At 38.8% G+C, this 18415-nt stretch overlaps 1 protein-coding gene across 2 annotated transcripts in view; it reads right to left on the reverse strand.

The window, feature by feature from the left end:
• Positions 1–5286: 5286 nt before the first annotated feature.
• Positions 5287–18415, reverse strand: part of ephb2b (eph receptor B2b) — a 112674-nt gene continuing 99545 nt past the window's right edge. For both annotated transcript variants that reach the window (XM_072381612.1, XM_072381611.1), the window contains exons 12-16: positions 14509–14724; positions 13926–14075; positions 12163–12356; positions 11198–11353; positions 5287–10115 (exon numbers count right to left, since the gene is read on the reverse strand). In XM_072381612.1, the coding sequence (XP_072237713.1) occupies positions 10007–10115; positions 11198–11353; positions 12163–12356; positions 13926–14075; positions 14509–14724 (825 nt within the window). In that variant the 3' untranslated portion in view covers positions 5287–10006. The remainder of the gene's footprint in view (positions 10116–11197; positions 11354–12162; positions 12357–13925; positions 14076–14508; positions 14725–18415) is intronic.

Consider the following 18415-nt stretch of genomic DNA (forward strand, 5'->3'; position numbering starts at 1 on the left):
CTCAAACCCAGATGTTCACATTTTTGGACACAATAATTCATCAATTCAGTCAAAGGGTCTTTTAGCAGTGCGTGCTACATTAGCCACCATCTCATAACTCTCTTTAAAATGTGGCTCCCGGGGTCGAAGTTTTGAGCTTCTGACCAATTAATGGCAGTTGCGTGGTAAACAGATCCATGCCCCCTGTGCCTGGAGGAACCACTATGTCTTATTTCATTCTGATTCCACTCTCCATCATGTGTTGGGAGCGGAACATGATGGAAATGACTCGTGACAGTTCTGACCCATTTGGAGGACTGTCCACACAACATGAGTCTGTGAACTCTTCCTCCCTCGCTCGCATTGGCCTTAATGTCCTTGGTGGCCACATACAGTTTTCATTTTACCACTACCATCATGGAAAATTTGCAATGACCTCCTGCCTCCAAAATTGCCTGGTTGGTGGGGACATTTGCTGCAATGCAGACAGTTTGGACAGTTCTGTAAATATTAGACTAACAATAAAAAAAAATAACTGTATCAGCTATTTCACATTTTTTTGTGATTTAAACTGTGTATCACTATCGCTTTCAAAAATCATAAAGCACATGTAAAGATGGCTTTCAGTGTTGCCCGGCTGGAAAAAATATCTTTGTGTGGACCAAACTCCCTTTATTAACAACTTATCAGCCTATATAACTTTCTAATACAGCTAGATTCTTAATGAATCATGAAAAAATTATAATTTTCTTTCTTTTTAATATTTCAACCCATGCCCTGCAGCTACTTCTCTGCTTCTCAGTCAAATCAAAACAGAAAAAAATTGATCATGTAAAACAAACAAGTCTAATGGCTGTTCCTGCTCAATTTTCTTAAAACATGTTTTATTGTATTTCTTGTTTAATCAAATAACTGTAAATCTTTCAGAGGTGTATCACAGAAAATCTTAGGCTTAAACTCTTTAATGTCTGCACGAAGAAAAAATCAATATAGAAATGTTTGTTTGCATTTCATTTCCTTAAGGCAATAAGAAAAATACATTGTTTTTTTTCAACAAATGGTTAAAATGCCACATGATGGGAGATGTATCACATGTAAAAAAGTAATTGGCATAACACATGCAGTATTTTAGCATTAAATACTTCAACCAATGAGCAGAGATAGCTTACGCAAGTTACCTTCACAAATTTTCTATAAGACAGTAGAGTCACTGAAAAATGTGCTCCACCAAACGGTGGATGAGGACGTTAAAGGGTTAAATGCTTTCAGCATTTTAAAAGTTAAACTTCTGCATCACAAAACTTTTATGTATGAGTCATTTTTTTCTTGTGCTTTTCCCGATGAAGAAGTATTTGCCGTTCCATGAGAAGACATGCCGCCTCACTAAATAAAACTGATGAACTGTTAAGTACTGAGAAATGGAAAGACAAGATAAGCTAAAGTTTGGTAAAAACATAAAAAACATTGGTGGCATTCAGGTCACAGCGTTGCCTCTCTCTTGCTTCACGGCTATGACTTCACTTCTCCAATTTCATACTATACGCTAACAATATGTCAGCAAGCAAACTACAGCCCTCCCTTGAATAACAATGATAAAGAGGTTTTTATTTGTACAAAAATAACCCTAAAATGTTGAGAATATACCAAACATGCAAATCTTCTGCACTTGTAAAAATGTAAATTAATGGACGGAAGAAAAAAAAAAATATATATATATATATATATAGCTGCACCAGGCTGATTGTTGCTGGCGATGAACACCCAATCACCGAACTTTCTTTGTTCTGCATAAAAATGTGATCACGTGTTTGCCTCACTTGTTATGAATCGACAGCATTATTACTCCTCATTGTCTGTCCATCCATCTGTCTCATAACACAGGGACGCCTTGAGATTATATGTTCAACTCTGGCATCAAATGTTCACTTGTTATTAATTAGATGTTGAGGGTCAAAGGTTCAGGTCGTGTGGCCAAACAAAACATGGGTGTAACTGTAACTCATGAATTCATACACTCATTATGACCAAATTTACACATAAATGTAAAGTAAAGTAATGAAGCAATGACATCGACTATAGAAAAGGTCAAAGGTCAACATGACTGGTCTTGGCTGAGAGAAAGGCAGGAAGAGTTGCTCACAAGGACGCTGCAATGTATTGTATTGTGCGCCCTGTGTACTCATTCCCTCTTAATCATCGTTAAGACCACAAAAAAACCCACAATTTCAGACGTGTCTGGTTGCTACATAACACGTTACCAGTAGTCACATAACACTGTAATCTCCCTCTTTTCCTCCCCCAGTTGTAAATTAATATCCTCAGATTAAAAGCCTCTCTGTTTGTCCCCATTATCTGCGACGTAGGCCTGAGCCATCCAGGTGTAAGAAGGTGGTGGGAATGTATGGGTGGTCGAGAGGTAGCAGCAGAGAAGGTTTGGCGCACCACTGGGGTCCCCCCTCCACTGAACTCCTGAACCCCCCTCATCTCCTGCTTATGGAATAAAACCTCTTAACACGCGCCATTCTCTGCTGGGTCAGGCAGAGGTCTCTAGCCTTTCACGCGTTGGCCGCTAATGAGGTTTCAAAATCTCCAAGCGGGGTGAAGGGAGTCTGACCTACACTCTAGAAACTGAGCCACGGAGAGACGGCAGCACTCTTGGCCAAATCAGTTCTGACATAAAACCATACAGCAATGTGCAGTAGTCTGGCTCTGGGAGTACACTGAGAGAAGTGATGGTAACTCCTCTGTTTAATTTGACCTAAAAAATTATCTCTCTGCTTGCTGCTGCTATTTGGTAAGTCTTTTTGGATGTGTACGTAACATGGCATTTGTGGAAATGAAAGCATTAAAGTACAGTGTTTTCATGATGCACTGCAGAGAAAAAAAGATTTTTTTTTGTAATGTTTAAATTGCAAGAGTTTGAATTGTTTATTGAGTACATTTTACAAGTCTCAGTGTGAGCTAAAATAAATCACAATGTCATTTTATTAGGTCTTTATCTATTTCTCTATCTATTTTTTTACATTCTTTCTGACCCCACATCAAGCTTACTGCATTCCACTCCTCAAAGCCAGTATAACTTATATATGCATAAATAATGGAAAGTTTTTAATTAATACATGTAGTTAATTTGGCTGACCCCTTCGATGACTGTCAAAACTAATAAATAAATGTGTTCTTAGAGCTCTTTTGACCTCTGAAAGCAAACTACAGGTTACAAATCTTGTATGCATTGTTGTATCTATTCTGAACACAGGAGGATACTGAAAAATTAACTATTTATTGGTTCAACCATAAATTGAGATGTTGCAGCAAATCCATGCTTCTGTTGCTACATTTTAAAGTCCCTTCACTTCTTGGCACTTAACAGTTTAGAAGCGGCCCACATCAGACTCCCTGCTGCCTCGCATCCCCTTATGAGCCCTCTGATCGTGCTCGGCTGGCTTTTCTGCTCACACAAGAAAAACTGGAGGTGCAGCATTTTTTCAGCTATGCTCCTCAGTTGTAGAAAAATCAATCCAACGATATGTGAGAGATGGGCTTTTTAAAAAAATAATCAGAATCAGAAAATACTTTATTAATCCCCTGAGGGGGAAATTAATTTTGCAGCAGGTAGCTTGCAGCTAACGCGCATGCGCACAATTATGGAATAACTACAAATAAAACAACGTTCTTTAGACGTTTTACTGTAAAGTGTTAAGATATCGTATTTTGTTTTAACATACTTAAACCATAATATTTAAATACATTATTTTCACTATTTTCTGTTATTTCTATATTATATGAAGTTTTATCTGTAAATGGTCACTTTTCTGTGTAAATTAATTCATTATCTTTTATTATTCTAAATTTCTTCATTTCTGTAATTGAATCCTTGCATTCTTGCTTTTTAATGTAATTTAATTTACTCTGATTTATTGCATTTGTTGGTCCTATTTTCTTTCATTTTTGTCTGCAATTTATCTCTGTCTTATTTTTTATACATTTATAATTACATTAATTTATTTTCTTTGTATTGTTTTTAACTCTGTATTATGTGTAACAGAGTCTTTATTTCCTCTCTTGATATCATTTCTAAATATATATTTTTTTCAAGTTCCTTCTATCTATATACTTGGCCATTTTACCTGTTCTTTCTTGTTTTTTAAAATATTATTACTATTAATTTTTTTATTTGATTATATATTTTTTCCTTTTTTTGCATGGTGTATTTTTGGAAGTTTCTTTGCTGCCATGGTTTTGAATAAGATATAAATTTACTGTTTTTATTTATTTTGTTGCTTGAGCTGTGTATGTGGCACAGTAGATGCTATAAATATAACATAATTAATATAAACTACATTCTAACCTGTCTGTTGAGGAAATTGTGCTTTATTATTTGCAGTTCATAGCTCTAAATAATTAAATACATGTCAGCTTTGCAATGTCCATGTCATGAATCTGATAAATGATTGCTTAATTAAATTAATCTAAATATTAAAACCCAAAATTGTTTATATCACACTGATTTTACTAAATAAAAGAATTAAGAACAGTTTTGCTTCAGCAGGAATTCTGTTGAATCGTTGTTGTGCATCATGTCTGGATGCTTCATTATCTGGAATGACTACATTACCAAGATGTCACTGTATAAAACCTGGAATTTTCATTCAGATTTAACTCTAGGGATAAAAGATGAGTTTTACCTTCAGTTTTAGGTAGTTTTATCTCACCATCTTGCCATTTGTCTTCAGCAGTTAGATGCCTTTCAGTATGCCGTATGGATTACAATCTTCTGTTTACAGAGACGGAAAGCAGTCGGGCTTGCCTTTTGATTCTCAATTGTTGTACTGCAAATTTTTCTAGAGACATTTCTAAAAAATTCAATTGAAATAGTATTTTTATGGCCAAATATTTGGGTTATATTTGGGATATGGATTTTAATTTGAAATATAGTGTAATTTTAACAAACAATTGATACTGTTAATTTTTCTTAATAAATACACTCCAGTCATCAGTATTGGCGTTACTGTCTTTATTCAAATTAAATTAAATTCTACTTTTTCCATTTTCTTTATTTCTTTCCCCCTATTTATTTGCAAAGTAAGAAAAAACATTGCAAGTGCCCCTTGTAAACGCCAGATAGCCATAAGGAAGCACGTTTTGTTTCTTTGTCTACGATGTGAACTCTCATAACCACCCATTATTTGTTTTGCATCAAAAATAAGCAAAAGCTTTTCTCGAATTTGCCATATCTCACACGATTGTAAAATTTAAACCACAAATTATACTATCATGAAAAATAGAGTTAATAACAATGAACTACTCTTTTTTTGTTGTTTTTATAACAGATCTTATTTTTTATTGAGGAGAGTCAAGTTGGGCTTTCCATTTTTAGAAAATAAACCAATGACAATATTACAAATAATGAAATTGTTACATCATTCACAGGGTTACAGTCAATATACATTTATACAGAAATACAGGATCTCCCACATCAGTCACAGTGGTCTGAACTGGCACTGGTCTATTATGTGGGCTTTAACAGACCAGGGGAACACAGACATCCCCTGCCTGCACTAACCAAGAGCCAGAGTGGTAGTGATGGAGGGGGTGGGTGGGGGTGGGTATAGAAGCAGGATGGGGAAAACAGAGGGGAACACAGGGTCATACAGAACACAAGTGCCAGGTTGTTGTCGTGGTACAAATGTTTTTCCAGCAGAGGGAAATACCCAGGCTTACTCTAAGCAGCAGCCGGTGTTTGTCCATCAGCAGCTTGCTGAAGTGCCCAAAACACTGGAGACCTGCCTGCTACAGCATTCACAGACTAACTGAAAATCTCACTCCAAAGCGCTACATCAGTAGAGGGCGCTCTGGTGCTTCAACCTGCACCCATTAAACAGGAGCCATTTTCTTTTCACCACAACAGGAGGCAGACTTCTTGCTCTGACCCTGATGTAGTTAAGTGGTGTTCAAACGCAGCCCAGTGGGTACAGCCTGGCACAGCTCGTGTTTATGCACACTATCATGTAACTGTAACTCTGACACTTAACGGTTTTCCTCCGTCCTTCAAAAATTGGCACACGGTGTGGAAGGGCTGAGTAGCTTTACTCTGAATCACAGAAGTAAAAAGAGAATGTATTGTTTTGCTGAAAAATGCAGCTGGCAAATGTCTAAAACCATCACCGGCGTCTCCACCGCACTGCATTTGAGAAAAACTGTAAAATGCTATTTAACAAGGAAAGCTGGAGTCTACATGTGCAGTTGGCATATTTTTGTTGTTGTAAAGTTTTACACTTAAACATCTTGTAAGTTAAATAATACATACCATCTGTGGAAAGTCAGTAGCAACAATCCACTGCTTTGAAGGGGGAATAAGTGAATGAAACAAAGCACCTAAATAACTTTCTTATATACAAATCAACAACTGTTCCAGCGGCCAAAAAATCTGATATGTCCAACTGCACTTTTGAACAGCAATATTCAGCCCAGTTATAGACAAAACTGTCATTTAAATGAAATATTCAGTTTAATTTCACAGGGGAAAAAAGAAATAATTAGTGAAATCCTTTAAGAAATATGCCTACCATAGTAGTGTAAAAGATGAATAAGTAACTTATTTTCTAGATATTTTTCAATACTAAAAGTTGAATAACTTAACTAAAAGATGTGGGCCCGTTGATCATTGCTCATCCTTGAAGGCTACAATACCTCGCTTTTGTGTATTGAGAGTCATAAAATGTAAGTAAACACTTCATGCAATGCTTCCAAACACTCCACAATCAAACTAAAGATTTTTCAAACTCCTTGAGATTCAATGGAAAATTAAAAAACAGCAAACAGCAAGTACTCTTTTCAGCAAGGGAATAGAGACAGTGTGCAACGTGAAATCCACTTCAGCACTACTCTGCTCTTACAATGTCTGCCCACCCTGTTTAAAGCAGTTCCTTGAAGCAAATGTCAAGGATAATTGCTTGATTAATAACTCAGAGTCTTGGCAGCATCCATGGACAAGCATCTGAATGAGCTATAATGGGGCTGGAGCAAAAAAAAAAAACCTCACCAGCCTTGTGCATACTTGAGAGTAATTTCTTGCGCATTAAGTGCTTTTTCTGACGAAGAAGTATTTGCCGTACCATGAGAAGACATGCCGCCTCACTAAATAAAACTGATGAACTGTTAAGTACTGAGAAATGAAAAGACAAGATGAACTAAAGTTCGGTTCAAACTAAAAACGTTGGTGACATTCAGGTCACAGCGTTGCCTCTGTCTTGCTTCTTGGCTATGACTTCACAGCTCATGATTTTCCTCCTCCAATTTCATACTGTACGTTATGAAAAGCTTCCAGGGAAATATTTGCTCTGATGTGTCATACTGCACCAAGGAGTAACCGAGCAGAGGATTGTGGAGCAGAAAAAGAACTAAAAATCAATCCCTCCACTCTTGGCCTTAAATTCTATGGACAACCAGGAATAATGAAAGGTGGTATTAAAGTGGTGCAGTTGCTGAGGCTTTTCACTTTCTTTCACCAGGGCTTTGGTGCTAAAGCTGTCTGTAGTGACAACCTTGAAAACTCAGGTCAGCATCTGAGGATTTGGTACAAGCAAACATGGAAGTGTTGTCTGGTCTGGATGAATCTCAGTGACACGCAGCATCGTGACAAGAATTGACACAACTGCTATCGAGCGTCAATACGCCTGCTGCTGCTGCTGCTGATTCTTTCAAACGCGCTGAGACGAAACCGGACAACTGGCGAAAGCCGACTACACAGAGATCATTGGAAGTGGCAGACAGGTGGCCGACAGTTATGTGAGTGATCAGGAGGACAGAGACTGAATCGGTGCCTGGACAGAGCGGCTGTGATTGGGGTGCAGCCGCCCTGCTGTGACCAGACACATCTAAACGATGGATCACAGCTGGACATCCATGTCTGGCTGTCAGGTCTCGGAGTACAACCCAGTGGGAGCTCTGCATTGCATCATTTATTGTTCGTGTGCGTAAACCCCTGCCTGATTCAGCATCTCTTGGGAATCCCCACATTGCCATAAACTCTGTACCCCCTCCTCCCAATAACCCTTACAACAGGATGCTGGCAACAACAGACACAATGACTGACAGTTCTGTACTCATGAGACAGCATTGTTCACAAGAAACCATACAATAAATGCATACATACTGTCTACAAAATGAAACCAAGACATTTTACAAGGTAATGCTGTTTATCTACACGGTTTGTGCACCAACATGATTTCTCTTTCAAAAATAAATTCAAAGCATTGATGGAAGATCCAGAGTGTTTGCTGGAGTCAGCCATTAGACTCAGTGCAGAAAATAATCTTTAAGGAATATTAACAATTCAATAACATCCATACAGAAATTGCAATAATATAACACACGTTTTACCTTTTTGTTCGACAAATGTCTGATTGTAAATTCTATTTATGAGTGTGTGTCTGTGAGGGTAAAACAACTGTGTGTGGTGTCGAAACACAATAAACATAAAATGTCTTTTCAAAAGGAAAACTGGAAGAATACTGAATATACTGTAAGTGTGTCACATCCAAGCTATAACCAAACAGAGTTCTAGTAATTGCAGCAAATCAAAGCACTGTGAAATTAACCACTCATTCAGCATGCTATCAAACACAAGCTCTGACACTTCGGGACCAACTGCATCTTTGCGGATGTGGTATTTCTGTGTGTCTAACATGTGCATGTATGCACAGACCGGCACTGGAGATGAACAACATGAGCGAGGATACTGTAACAGGACTTCAGTATCTATGGTGGATCTCATGTAAAGAGTAGAAACTGTTGCTTTTTGTGAGAATCTCTGTTGGAAGCCAAGTTGACTGTTTCTCACACACACTTTATCTTCACAAGCTAATGAAAGCAGCTAATGGAGACAATGACTTAAATCCTCCCTGTAGTCAGCTTTTCTGCTCCTGAACTGATCACCTATAATAACTTTCATGTTATGGCAGGTCAAGTGCATCTGATATGTACAGTACAGGATCAAGACTGGTGTGTGAATGGGAAGAGTTCTATTTGGCAGGCTGTGAAAATTTCACGGTGAAAGAAATAAAATGTTTAAAAAAAATCTATGTTCAGTGAGAGGAAGCATGGTGAGAGGGAAATCGTCATCACAAATAGTCCAACAATATTGAAAATTTCTTGCAGTGAGGAAAACATGTTTTTCCCTTTCTTTAGAGTTGATTTCAATGCATGAATTGTCAGTATGATTGAATGTGGTTTTGACATCAGTCTTAATCACAAGTTGTCCATTTCATGTTTTTTTAATTCATCATGTTACCGGTGGCATCAGCTGGCTGTGTGTGCCGGGTTGTACCAGTTTTCTCTAAAGTTTGCCTTAAAGAAGTCCAAAGAGTTCAGTGTTTCATGATGTCCAAAATTAAAAACAAAGATAATATCCACACCTAGCTGAGGATGGTCTCCGCAACTCTTCCTTCTTTCCTCTTTTTTTTCTTTTTTTTGGCCCTTTTAAAGGGTAGCCTTCCTACTCAGTTCATCTAGTGTACAACCTTATATCATCTATAAATTTAGATATAAACTCCTTTCCTTACCAGCTTTTTCTTTTTTTCTTTAAAAAATTCTTTACAAAATTATTAGAACAAACAAATCAAAAAAAGAAAATAATAATAATGATAAATGTTCAACATCAAATGAAAGTTGGTGGAAGATTGAAAAATTAGTTGCTGGTCACTTCTAACCTCCCATACTTCTGGCTCTAAGGGTGGGTTTTGCTGTGGGCCACCTGGATTCTTCATCACTTGAACTCGTGTTGCCACAGTTCCCCACAGCTGATCCCAAGCTTGGAAGGGAGAGTCAGGGCAAGGAGGGAGGAGGGGACAGAGAACTGGAGAGGGGAACGGGGTCTGGATGGTAGCCTGGTCGGAAGACCAGACACACTGTCACGCGGGGAAAAAAAACAACAAAAAAAACAAAAAAAAAACATCCACTTCTTCCTCCGCGCCCAGAGCCCTGCATCCTAACCACCATTATTTCCCCTCTACTCCTCTTGGCAGGGTCAAACCTCCACTGATTGGATCTGGTTCATCTGTGCCCGCATCATCTGGACGCTGTTGAGAATCTTCTTTTGATGGCCTGCTAACGTCACACCAACACTAAGGATGTCACTGTGAAGCACAGAAACAGATGTCAGGCTTATGTTACCACAGGCTATAAACAGTCTTTCATAACTCATCTAACTGTCTATATTCATATCTGTCAGTGTGTGTATCTTTATAGAAAAACATCCCGGCAGCTCTCAATCAGTAACTGGTAATAACGTAACGCTATCACAAAATTATTTGATGACATAAGACATGACTGTGTGACAACAGAAAAGATAAATGAACAGTAGGGTGGCAGTAAAAGAACACAAGCATTAAAATTCTTTCTGACTACAAAGAGTTGTCCATTCATGCATTTTTTAGGTCAGGACAGTATGCTTCCATAATCAAACACATACACCAAAGTTTGAAAGTCAGTTTTTCTGTTTCTGAAACTTCTTGGCTGATGCGGTCAACCCCACCCATCCTACGCAACAGAAATAAATACTTTGAATGACAAATTCACAACATCTCTTCAACTAAAGTCTACGAAAGACACAACATTCATCGCAGAGGTCACATGCTGATGCCAAAATAAACAGTTCAACACTGTGTAAAGGCAGTGGCATCAGCGAACATTATTCACTCACTGCTGAGCAGTCACTTATCCATAAAACAATGAATTTCCTCTTCCCTCATGCTGAATCTCTGCTGTAATCACATTTGCTGCATTACACATTACCATCTGTTTAATTCAAAGACCTGAAGGTAAACATCTCTGTGGGGTGATTTCTGGCTTGTTATGTCGTTATCCACTGACAGGAAGTGACTATTTTCTGTTTCTCTACAAGTGGGAAGATCTTTATCAAAGTTTTTCCACTTGGCAACCTCATATTCTAATGTTTCCTCTGATCTTTAAACTGAAGTTAAAGAGAGGCCTGTTGAGCACATGGCAGAGAATAAAGAGTACCATTATGCTTTGAGCTATTGTGCCCACCGTTCAGCCTTGCAACTACGATATTACGATCTGAAAATTAGATCCAGAGCTAGCATCATTAACAGAAGACTACAGGCAGAGTTTGGCTCCCGATCAGGTTTTAGACTCAGATTGAAAAAAACCACTTATACTTATCAAAACCTGAGTACAAAGAATAATCAGCACTCACTCCATGGTCATCTGAGACACCACATCAAATGTTGAAAAGTCAGAATTGGCAAAGTTGTCTTTGTACTGGCCCATTTTGATGGCATCCAGCCACTCATCCACAGTGCTGAAGGTGGAGAAGTCTGGGATGCTGCGGTCCAAGAGAGGGAGATGAACACTGAGGGTGGACACAAACAGGAGCTATTAAGTATAACACAATACAGAATGGCAGGTCTAACATTATAGTGCAGACCACCTGCATATGATTTTGAAAATTACTTATTATATTACATTTTCAAAACACTACATGGAAGTTAGAGGATCCCACAGGCTTAATCCATGAACCAATATTTTCCAAACTGATTCCTCATAAAGGAAAAAAGGTATTTTCCAAATGAAGTGATAGGCTTCAGGGAGCCAATGTATCCACTCAGTGTCTGTGGAAAATCTGGCCCATGGTCCTGCACTCCACCACAAATGAAAGCACAGACAGGGATAATGGAAATCAGCAAACCCTGGCTCTTAGGGGGAAAATAACACCCAAAGCAAAAATGCTTGAAAATGTTTTGTTTTGAAAACTGCACAACTCCTTCAACCCAGGATTTGCCTGAAGCATTCGTGGGAAGGATTGGATCTATCAAACCAAAAGGCTTTAATTTACATAACCGCTTGGCGCCAGGAGAAACAAGAGACAGTGTGTTTGGCAAATGTGAAATGTGCCATGGATGACAGTGTAGCAGAGCGTGAATTTCCTGTTAGAAATGAAAGCTTTGACATTGACAGAATTTCAGATGCACTGTATGATTTAAGATGCTATTCACATGAGTGTGAGATGATGCTAAAATAAAGGCCTGTCTTGTGGGATGTCTATTGCAAGGAGATAAAACGCATATGCGGATGCCACACAGAAAGTGAAGAACGCAGTACAGACAATAAAAAAGGAAAATACCAGTAAGACGATACATTGGACACGAATGTATCACTCACCCTGAAGATAAGGGGGTCATGGCCTTCAACGTGTTGGGATTGCGAATCATCTTGTCAAGGTTGTTAACTATTTGGCTGAACTTGGGCCGGTTGTTGCGGTCCTTCTGCCAGCAGTCCAACATGAGCTGGTGCAGTGCGCTGGGACAGTCCATGGGTGGAGGTAGCCGATAGTCTTGCTCTATGGCATTGATGACCTGCGGGGGGAGACACAGATCTCTAAAGGTCGCTATAAGGCTCTACAGAGAGGATATCGATTGATAGAGAGGAGAGAGTGTACAGTCCAGTTTTGGAGGAAGTACTGGTATCCTTTCCTTTGTTAAAATATCTAAGTGTAAAATACTAAATTAATGGAATTACACGTCCTGCATGGAATATTATTTCAAGGGAGGTTGTTTTTTAAGTGGGGTTGTGTGAAGCACTGAAGGTAAGTCAGTGTCTTACCTGCAGTAGATGGCAGTTAGAGCACTCTCTGTTTGGAGAATCGATGAGGTATCCTAACGGGGAAACTACACTAACAGCTATTCAGCACGGAGCTACAGAAAAGCACATTTCTAGCCATCTAAAACAAACTTAAAAAAAGAATTTGCAGCACAGGAAAATAGCATATTGCAGATAATTACAGTCACTTTTGTGAGCTGAAAGGGACTGGGTCCAGGTGACAAAATCCACATTGTGACATGCAACATAAACTGTGTGACATGGGCCTTCGACTGTGTTGCAGAACAGAAGCTCTGCATTTAAAAAACTGCAGGTAGGACACTGAATACAAACAAGTACTTCACATAAACCTGCTTCGACAATAATATATACAAAACTATTACCCCTCATTCAGATGAAAAATGGTCCATAAACTATATTACTATAAATTACATCTACAGATTGTCAATAACTGCCAAGTACAAATCCTTGGTTTGAAATTCAACAGTTGAGTGTTTTTTTTTTAATCGATCTTTTTATCTAAAATATGAGGTATTTTAAAGAAAATGTTCAATTGTTTACAACCTACTGACATGTAAATTTAGTGGAGGTAAAATGACTTGAGAAATACCAGTCAGGTCAATGAGAACATAAACCTCATTCAACCAACCTGCACTCTGCCAGAAGTGACATTATCTCTGGCCTGTGCAGTGTATTTAATGCCCTCTACGTAAAGTTAGCTCACAGATATGTCTGACACTTGCACACAGAGGTGGTGCACGGTTAACAGAGAGGAAAAAAATCGGAGGACACTTGTGAGGAGAACGCACAATCCCCTGCTCATTATCAGGGTCATTAAAGAAGCTCCATTCAGACCCAGATTAATCTAATTCACGAGACCTCCAAAAGAGCACCCCGATGGAGCAGAAACACTATCTGGGGCTGCTAATATGATAACCGTTAAGGTCCTCAGTCCCTCTCAGCACATTAGTGTTCTCACTTTCAATTTGAAACTATTTTCATTATCTCGCTCCCCATAATTTGCTCTCTCCTCCACTACCCAGAGGGAGATAGAAAATGGAGGCTCCAGTCAAGAGCAGAAATTGTCCACTGAGCTCTGCTGTGCATTTCAAATGATCTGATTATGTTTCTGCGGTGAGTGTGGGGGAATTTTCATATAAAGCCCATGTGTTTAGCTAAGGAAAACGGATACAAATGACAAAATGTATCTCTGAGGAATCTGTGGCTGTAATGAAACTCAGAAAGCCAAAAGTGTATGAGTGCAGTGAAGGCACCCAGACTTAAGAATTAACATGGAAACAAAGATAAGAGTGTTAAATACGTACATCTTGATTGGTCATGTCCCAATAAGGTCTCTCTCCGTAGGACATGACTTCCCACATGACAATCCCATAGCTCCACACATCACTAGCAGAGGTGAACTTCCTGTACTGGATAGCTTCGGGTGCAGTCCATCGGATAGGGATCTTCCCTCCCTGTGAACACAAAGGGCACAACCTAAGCGTGGGAGGCAAGACCGAAATCTGACCGTCACAGTGTCCTGGCTCTGGAGAGAGGCACTGTTCACAGTAACAATACTGATGGTAATCCAAACTGGGGTGTGGATATAATAAAACCCATGGGACGAAAGTGTGGTACGTGAAATACTGTAGAGGAAGGAAGAGGAGAACAGGTGAGGGATGTCCTGTTTGTCCTGATAGGGGTAGCAGAGAGGGAGTGCAACGGTTTGTGTGTACATCAATGGTTGATTTATCCATTGAAATAACCCACAAAAAGACATGACTGGATAAATTGGATTCTAGGCAAGTTATCATTTACACAGTAATTACTGTAAACTTATTTGAGAAGACTTGATTTCCCCATCTTTAATAAAAGTGTATGTAAAAGTAAAATCTAAACATTACATACCAGAGCACTAGTGTAAGTAGGGTCTGATGTGTCATCCTCAAGGAAGCGTGAGAGGCCAAAGTCTGACACTTTGCACACAAGGTTGCTGTTGACCAAGATGTTTCGGGCAGCAAGGTCACGATGCACATAATTCATGTCGGCTAGGTACTTCATGCCTGAAGCGATGCCCCGTAGCATACCAACAAGCTGGATCACAGTGAACTGGCCATCATTTTGCTGTAAAACAGATGCATTGTGTTATATACTGCATGAAGTAGTTCATAAAGAGGAGAGACCCCATGGTATTTAGGGTCATCTGACATTACAGAAGCATAGTGAGGCCATCGGGTTATATCTCAAATTCAAAATTCTGATTTCAGACAAAGGCACAAAAACCCAACAAACTTAAACTTCCTCTAACGGCATTGTTAAAAACCTTGAAAATGCATCTCAGGTAATCAAAATAACAAACTTAGATATTCATTTTCAATTAAAATAATCCCTTGAAGTCTCATGATACCTTAGATGTAACTTTACACCTTCGCTTCATTTAACATGTGCAGATCAATATGCTAATTAGCCTATCTCACTGCTCGCTTGAATACATTTGCATACACTAGGTTTGACTATGTTTTGAAAAGGCAAATAGTGTGTTCTGAATATTTCATAAACCAGCTCTGACAAGTCCCACACAGTATTTGATGGAATTAGCTCCTTGGGTTGAATTGTTCATTTTTGAGACAGTCGTTAGTGCATAGAAGTTCAAAGGTTGAGCTGAGTGCTTATTTCACTCATGATATGCATTTTAGCATGTAATAAAAACACCATATGGACATGTTAACAAGGTCAAAAGATTGATTTTCACCGGAGGCAGCCTTTAACTACCAAACTGTCCACCATGTTTTTTTGGGGTTTTTTTGTACTTTTTTTTTCTTTAGTAATGACCATGCAATACCTTGACATGACCTTCCTATCAAACTTTTCTAAAATATGTCCTTGTTAGTGTACTACAGTAATATTAAGATGCAAAAAAGACTAGCTGAGAGGAATATCTACAGCCATTTAAATAATTAAATGTACTGCAATTTGCCACACATAAGTATATTATGTTATGATTTCTTCTTAGATCTCATACGTGCAAATATATGAACAAATATATGAAAATTCCCTCTTTCTTTAGTCAAATTAACTTATAAAAGTTTTATTTGGACATACAATATCTACACTAAACCCAACCTGTATACGATCAACAGAAAAAAGTTACTTTAAACTATCAGTTTCCACGAAGTGACCCTGCAGGATACCAACATTATGGCCTCAGCAAGACTAGGCAAGACTAAGCGGGGCCTGGCTGTCTGTTTACAGCTGTTATCCTGCCCGGCTTGGTGATGGCTTTACCCCATGCACAGAAAGTGTCTGGAGCAGTGGTGCAGCTGTGCCTCCAACTGTGCACACCTGCACTCTCCCCACCACCCACCACGATGCCAGGAAAACACAAGATTCCAGAGAATGGAGCATGGGAGTATGAGGTAGAGTGCAGACAGACAGAAAGGTTAAGAGAAGAAACTGAGAGAGCAGGCAGGGACTGCCCCGGGCAGAGTCAGATTCCTCTAGCCTATTTCTCTTTCAAAAGCTTTGCTGCTCATTACACGAGTAAATGCCTCTCATCACGTCAAGCAGCTCCTCCTTGTGTATCACAGTAATTAACCAGAATGCATTATTCATGAAACCTTTCTTACAAAAACACAATGCCACCTAATCTGAGTGTTATGTTTGCATATATTTTCATTTGAAATATATCTCCTATGTCTTTTGGTCCTGGTAGCTGGAGGATACAACCATAAATACTGTGGAAAGAGATCTAATTTAAATTATGTGAAAATGTTCCACGACAAAGTCTGATGTTAATTTTCTGTTCTTTCTGAGCTTGTGGTTAGAGCCAAGTATGATCCAAGCTCTGATATTTCTGTTCCTGCCCTACCGACCCGTCTGGTTTTTTTACAGCACGAAGCCAAATCTTCAGCAGGCAGCTCAGTACTTACTGCAGTGACCATCATAAACAACCAACCACCAATCAGCCTGAAAAACACAGGCTTTGACACTGTCAGGAACTGTTGTCAAACTGTCACTGGTAGGTGTTATAAAAGTTCCCTGCTGTTTTGAACACAATGTGCTGTCAAAGCTGTTTAGCAAACAGCTACATCCAACTACACACAAACAGCCTTCACCACAAGATCAAATTCTCAAAAGAGCTGATGCTTTGCGTCTCAGAGGTCGGAGGCAGAATGCAAATATAGGCTCTGAACCCAGCCTGAGCAGTGTTCTGACAGGATCTCGTCAGCTTCTCGAGGATGTTTTTGATGCAGTTTTGGAGGAGGGAACTTACACTGACAACCAGGGAGGGTATTAAACTGGTGGGAAGTAATTAAAGGCAGACACTGTTTTAAAGAAGCTTAATGACACAGGCAATACAAGCAAGATTGGTTATCAAGATTGGTTTGATTCGGTTTATGAAATTAAATAGTTCCTAATTATGCATCTAGTTTAATGCATGTGGCACACTTCCAAAAACTATGCAATGTTACTATAGGGGTAGAACAAAACTGCATGCAATCATTCAGTAGACAATGATTGCAATAAATGGAACCAGTCACTCAGGTCAATGCTAAGCTATAATTTGTCAACAGGGGAAGAAGTCCTCAAACACTACAGTAAAAATAAAGGGCACCTTAGAGGAGCAGAGTCCCTCAGACTTAAAGGTGGGCAGAGGTTAAGCAACGTACAAAAAAACTGCATCTACAAATCGGGGAGATATTTCAGAATAATGTTCCTCAATTTAAAATTTTTAAGACTTTGAATATTTCATCATCTACAACACATAATATTGTCATAAGATTCAGAGAATCTGAAGACTAATCACAAGCTCAGGACTCAGGAACACAATTCAATCTGCCATCCATGTAGGTTAGAGCTCTATTATGCAAAGAAGAAGCCATACATGAACATGGCCCAGATCCAACAGCTGTTGTCTCTGTGCCAAAGTTCATTTCAAACGGACTATGGTGGAAAAGAAATCTGAATGCTGCCAGCCAGGTGACGTCTTTTTCATGGATTTTCTTGCATATTCCTGAACCACGTGTTGCATCTGTTTCAGCAGCATGGCTTCACACAAGAGATCGGGGGATGGACTGAGCTGTGTATGGTCCAGACTTTTAAACAAATTCAAAGCATTTAGTACTTCATTAAACATAAATTACGACAATAAAGACTATGACTCTAGGGCAGCTGGGATCCTATACTTAACAACTATGGCCTACAACTATCAAACTGCCAAAAATGTGAGTTTTTTTCTTTCGTAATGACCTTTTGATCAAACTTTCCAACTAAATGTATTTGTTAGTGTACTACAATACGATCAAGATGGACAAAGATGAAATTACTCTTTTAGATCTCATACATGCAATTAACAACAAATATGACAAATCAATTTTGTCATTAATTTTTTTGTCACAAGGCATGTTCATGTTGTCCATAATATGCTTGGTTTTACTTATAAATAAAATAACTAGGGTCCTGGATAGATTAAGTATGATATTACAATTAATTGGCCTAAACACCACAAGCAGACAAAACCAAAATCTTTGTGTGTGATTTTAGTTCACATGACTGTGTACTGGCAAAATAAATGACTGTATACTGGACATAAGACTGCAGACACTGACCATCACTGTAACAAATCACACACACTCAGCAAATGCAGGCATTGTGTACCTTTTCCCCAAGTTTTGTTGCATGACAGTCAGTTATTGGAATTAATGGTACTCTTACAGCACTTACTTTACTCCTCCATACTTAATGTGTGTCAAATTAAATAGAGAACTCATTTTTCATCATTAAAGTGGGTATATCTGTATCTTTTTTTAAATAT

This window comes from Leuresthes tenuis, unplaced genomic scaffold (genome assembly GCF_036924035.1).
Source record: "Leuresthes tenuis unplaced genomic scaffold, fLeuTen1.0.hap1 SCAF_3, whole genome shotgun sequence".
In the NCBI taxonomy this organism is placed as follows: domain Eukaryota; kingdom Metazoa; phylum Chordata; class Actinopteri; order Atheriniformes; family Atherinopsidae; genus Leuresthes; species Leuresthes tenuis.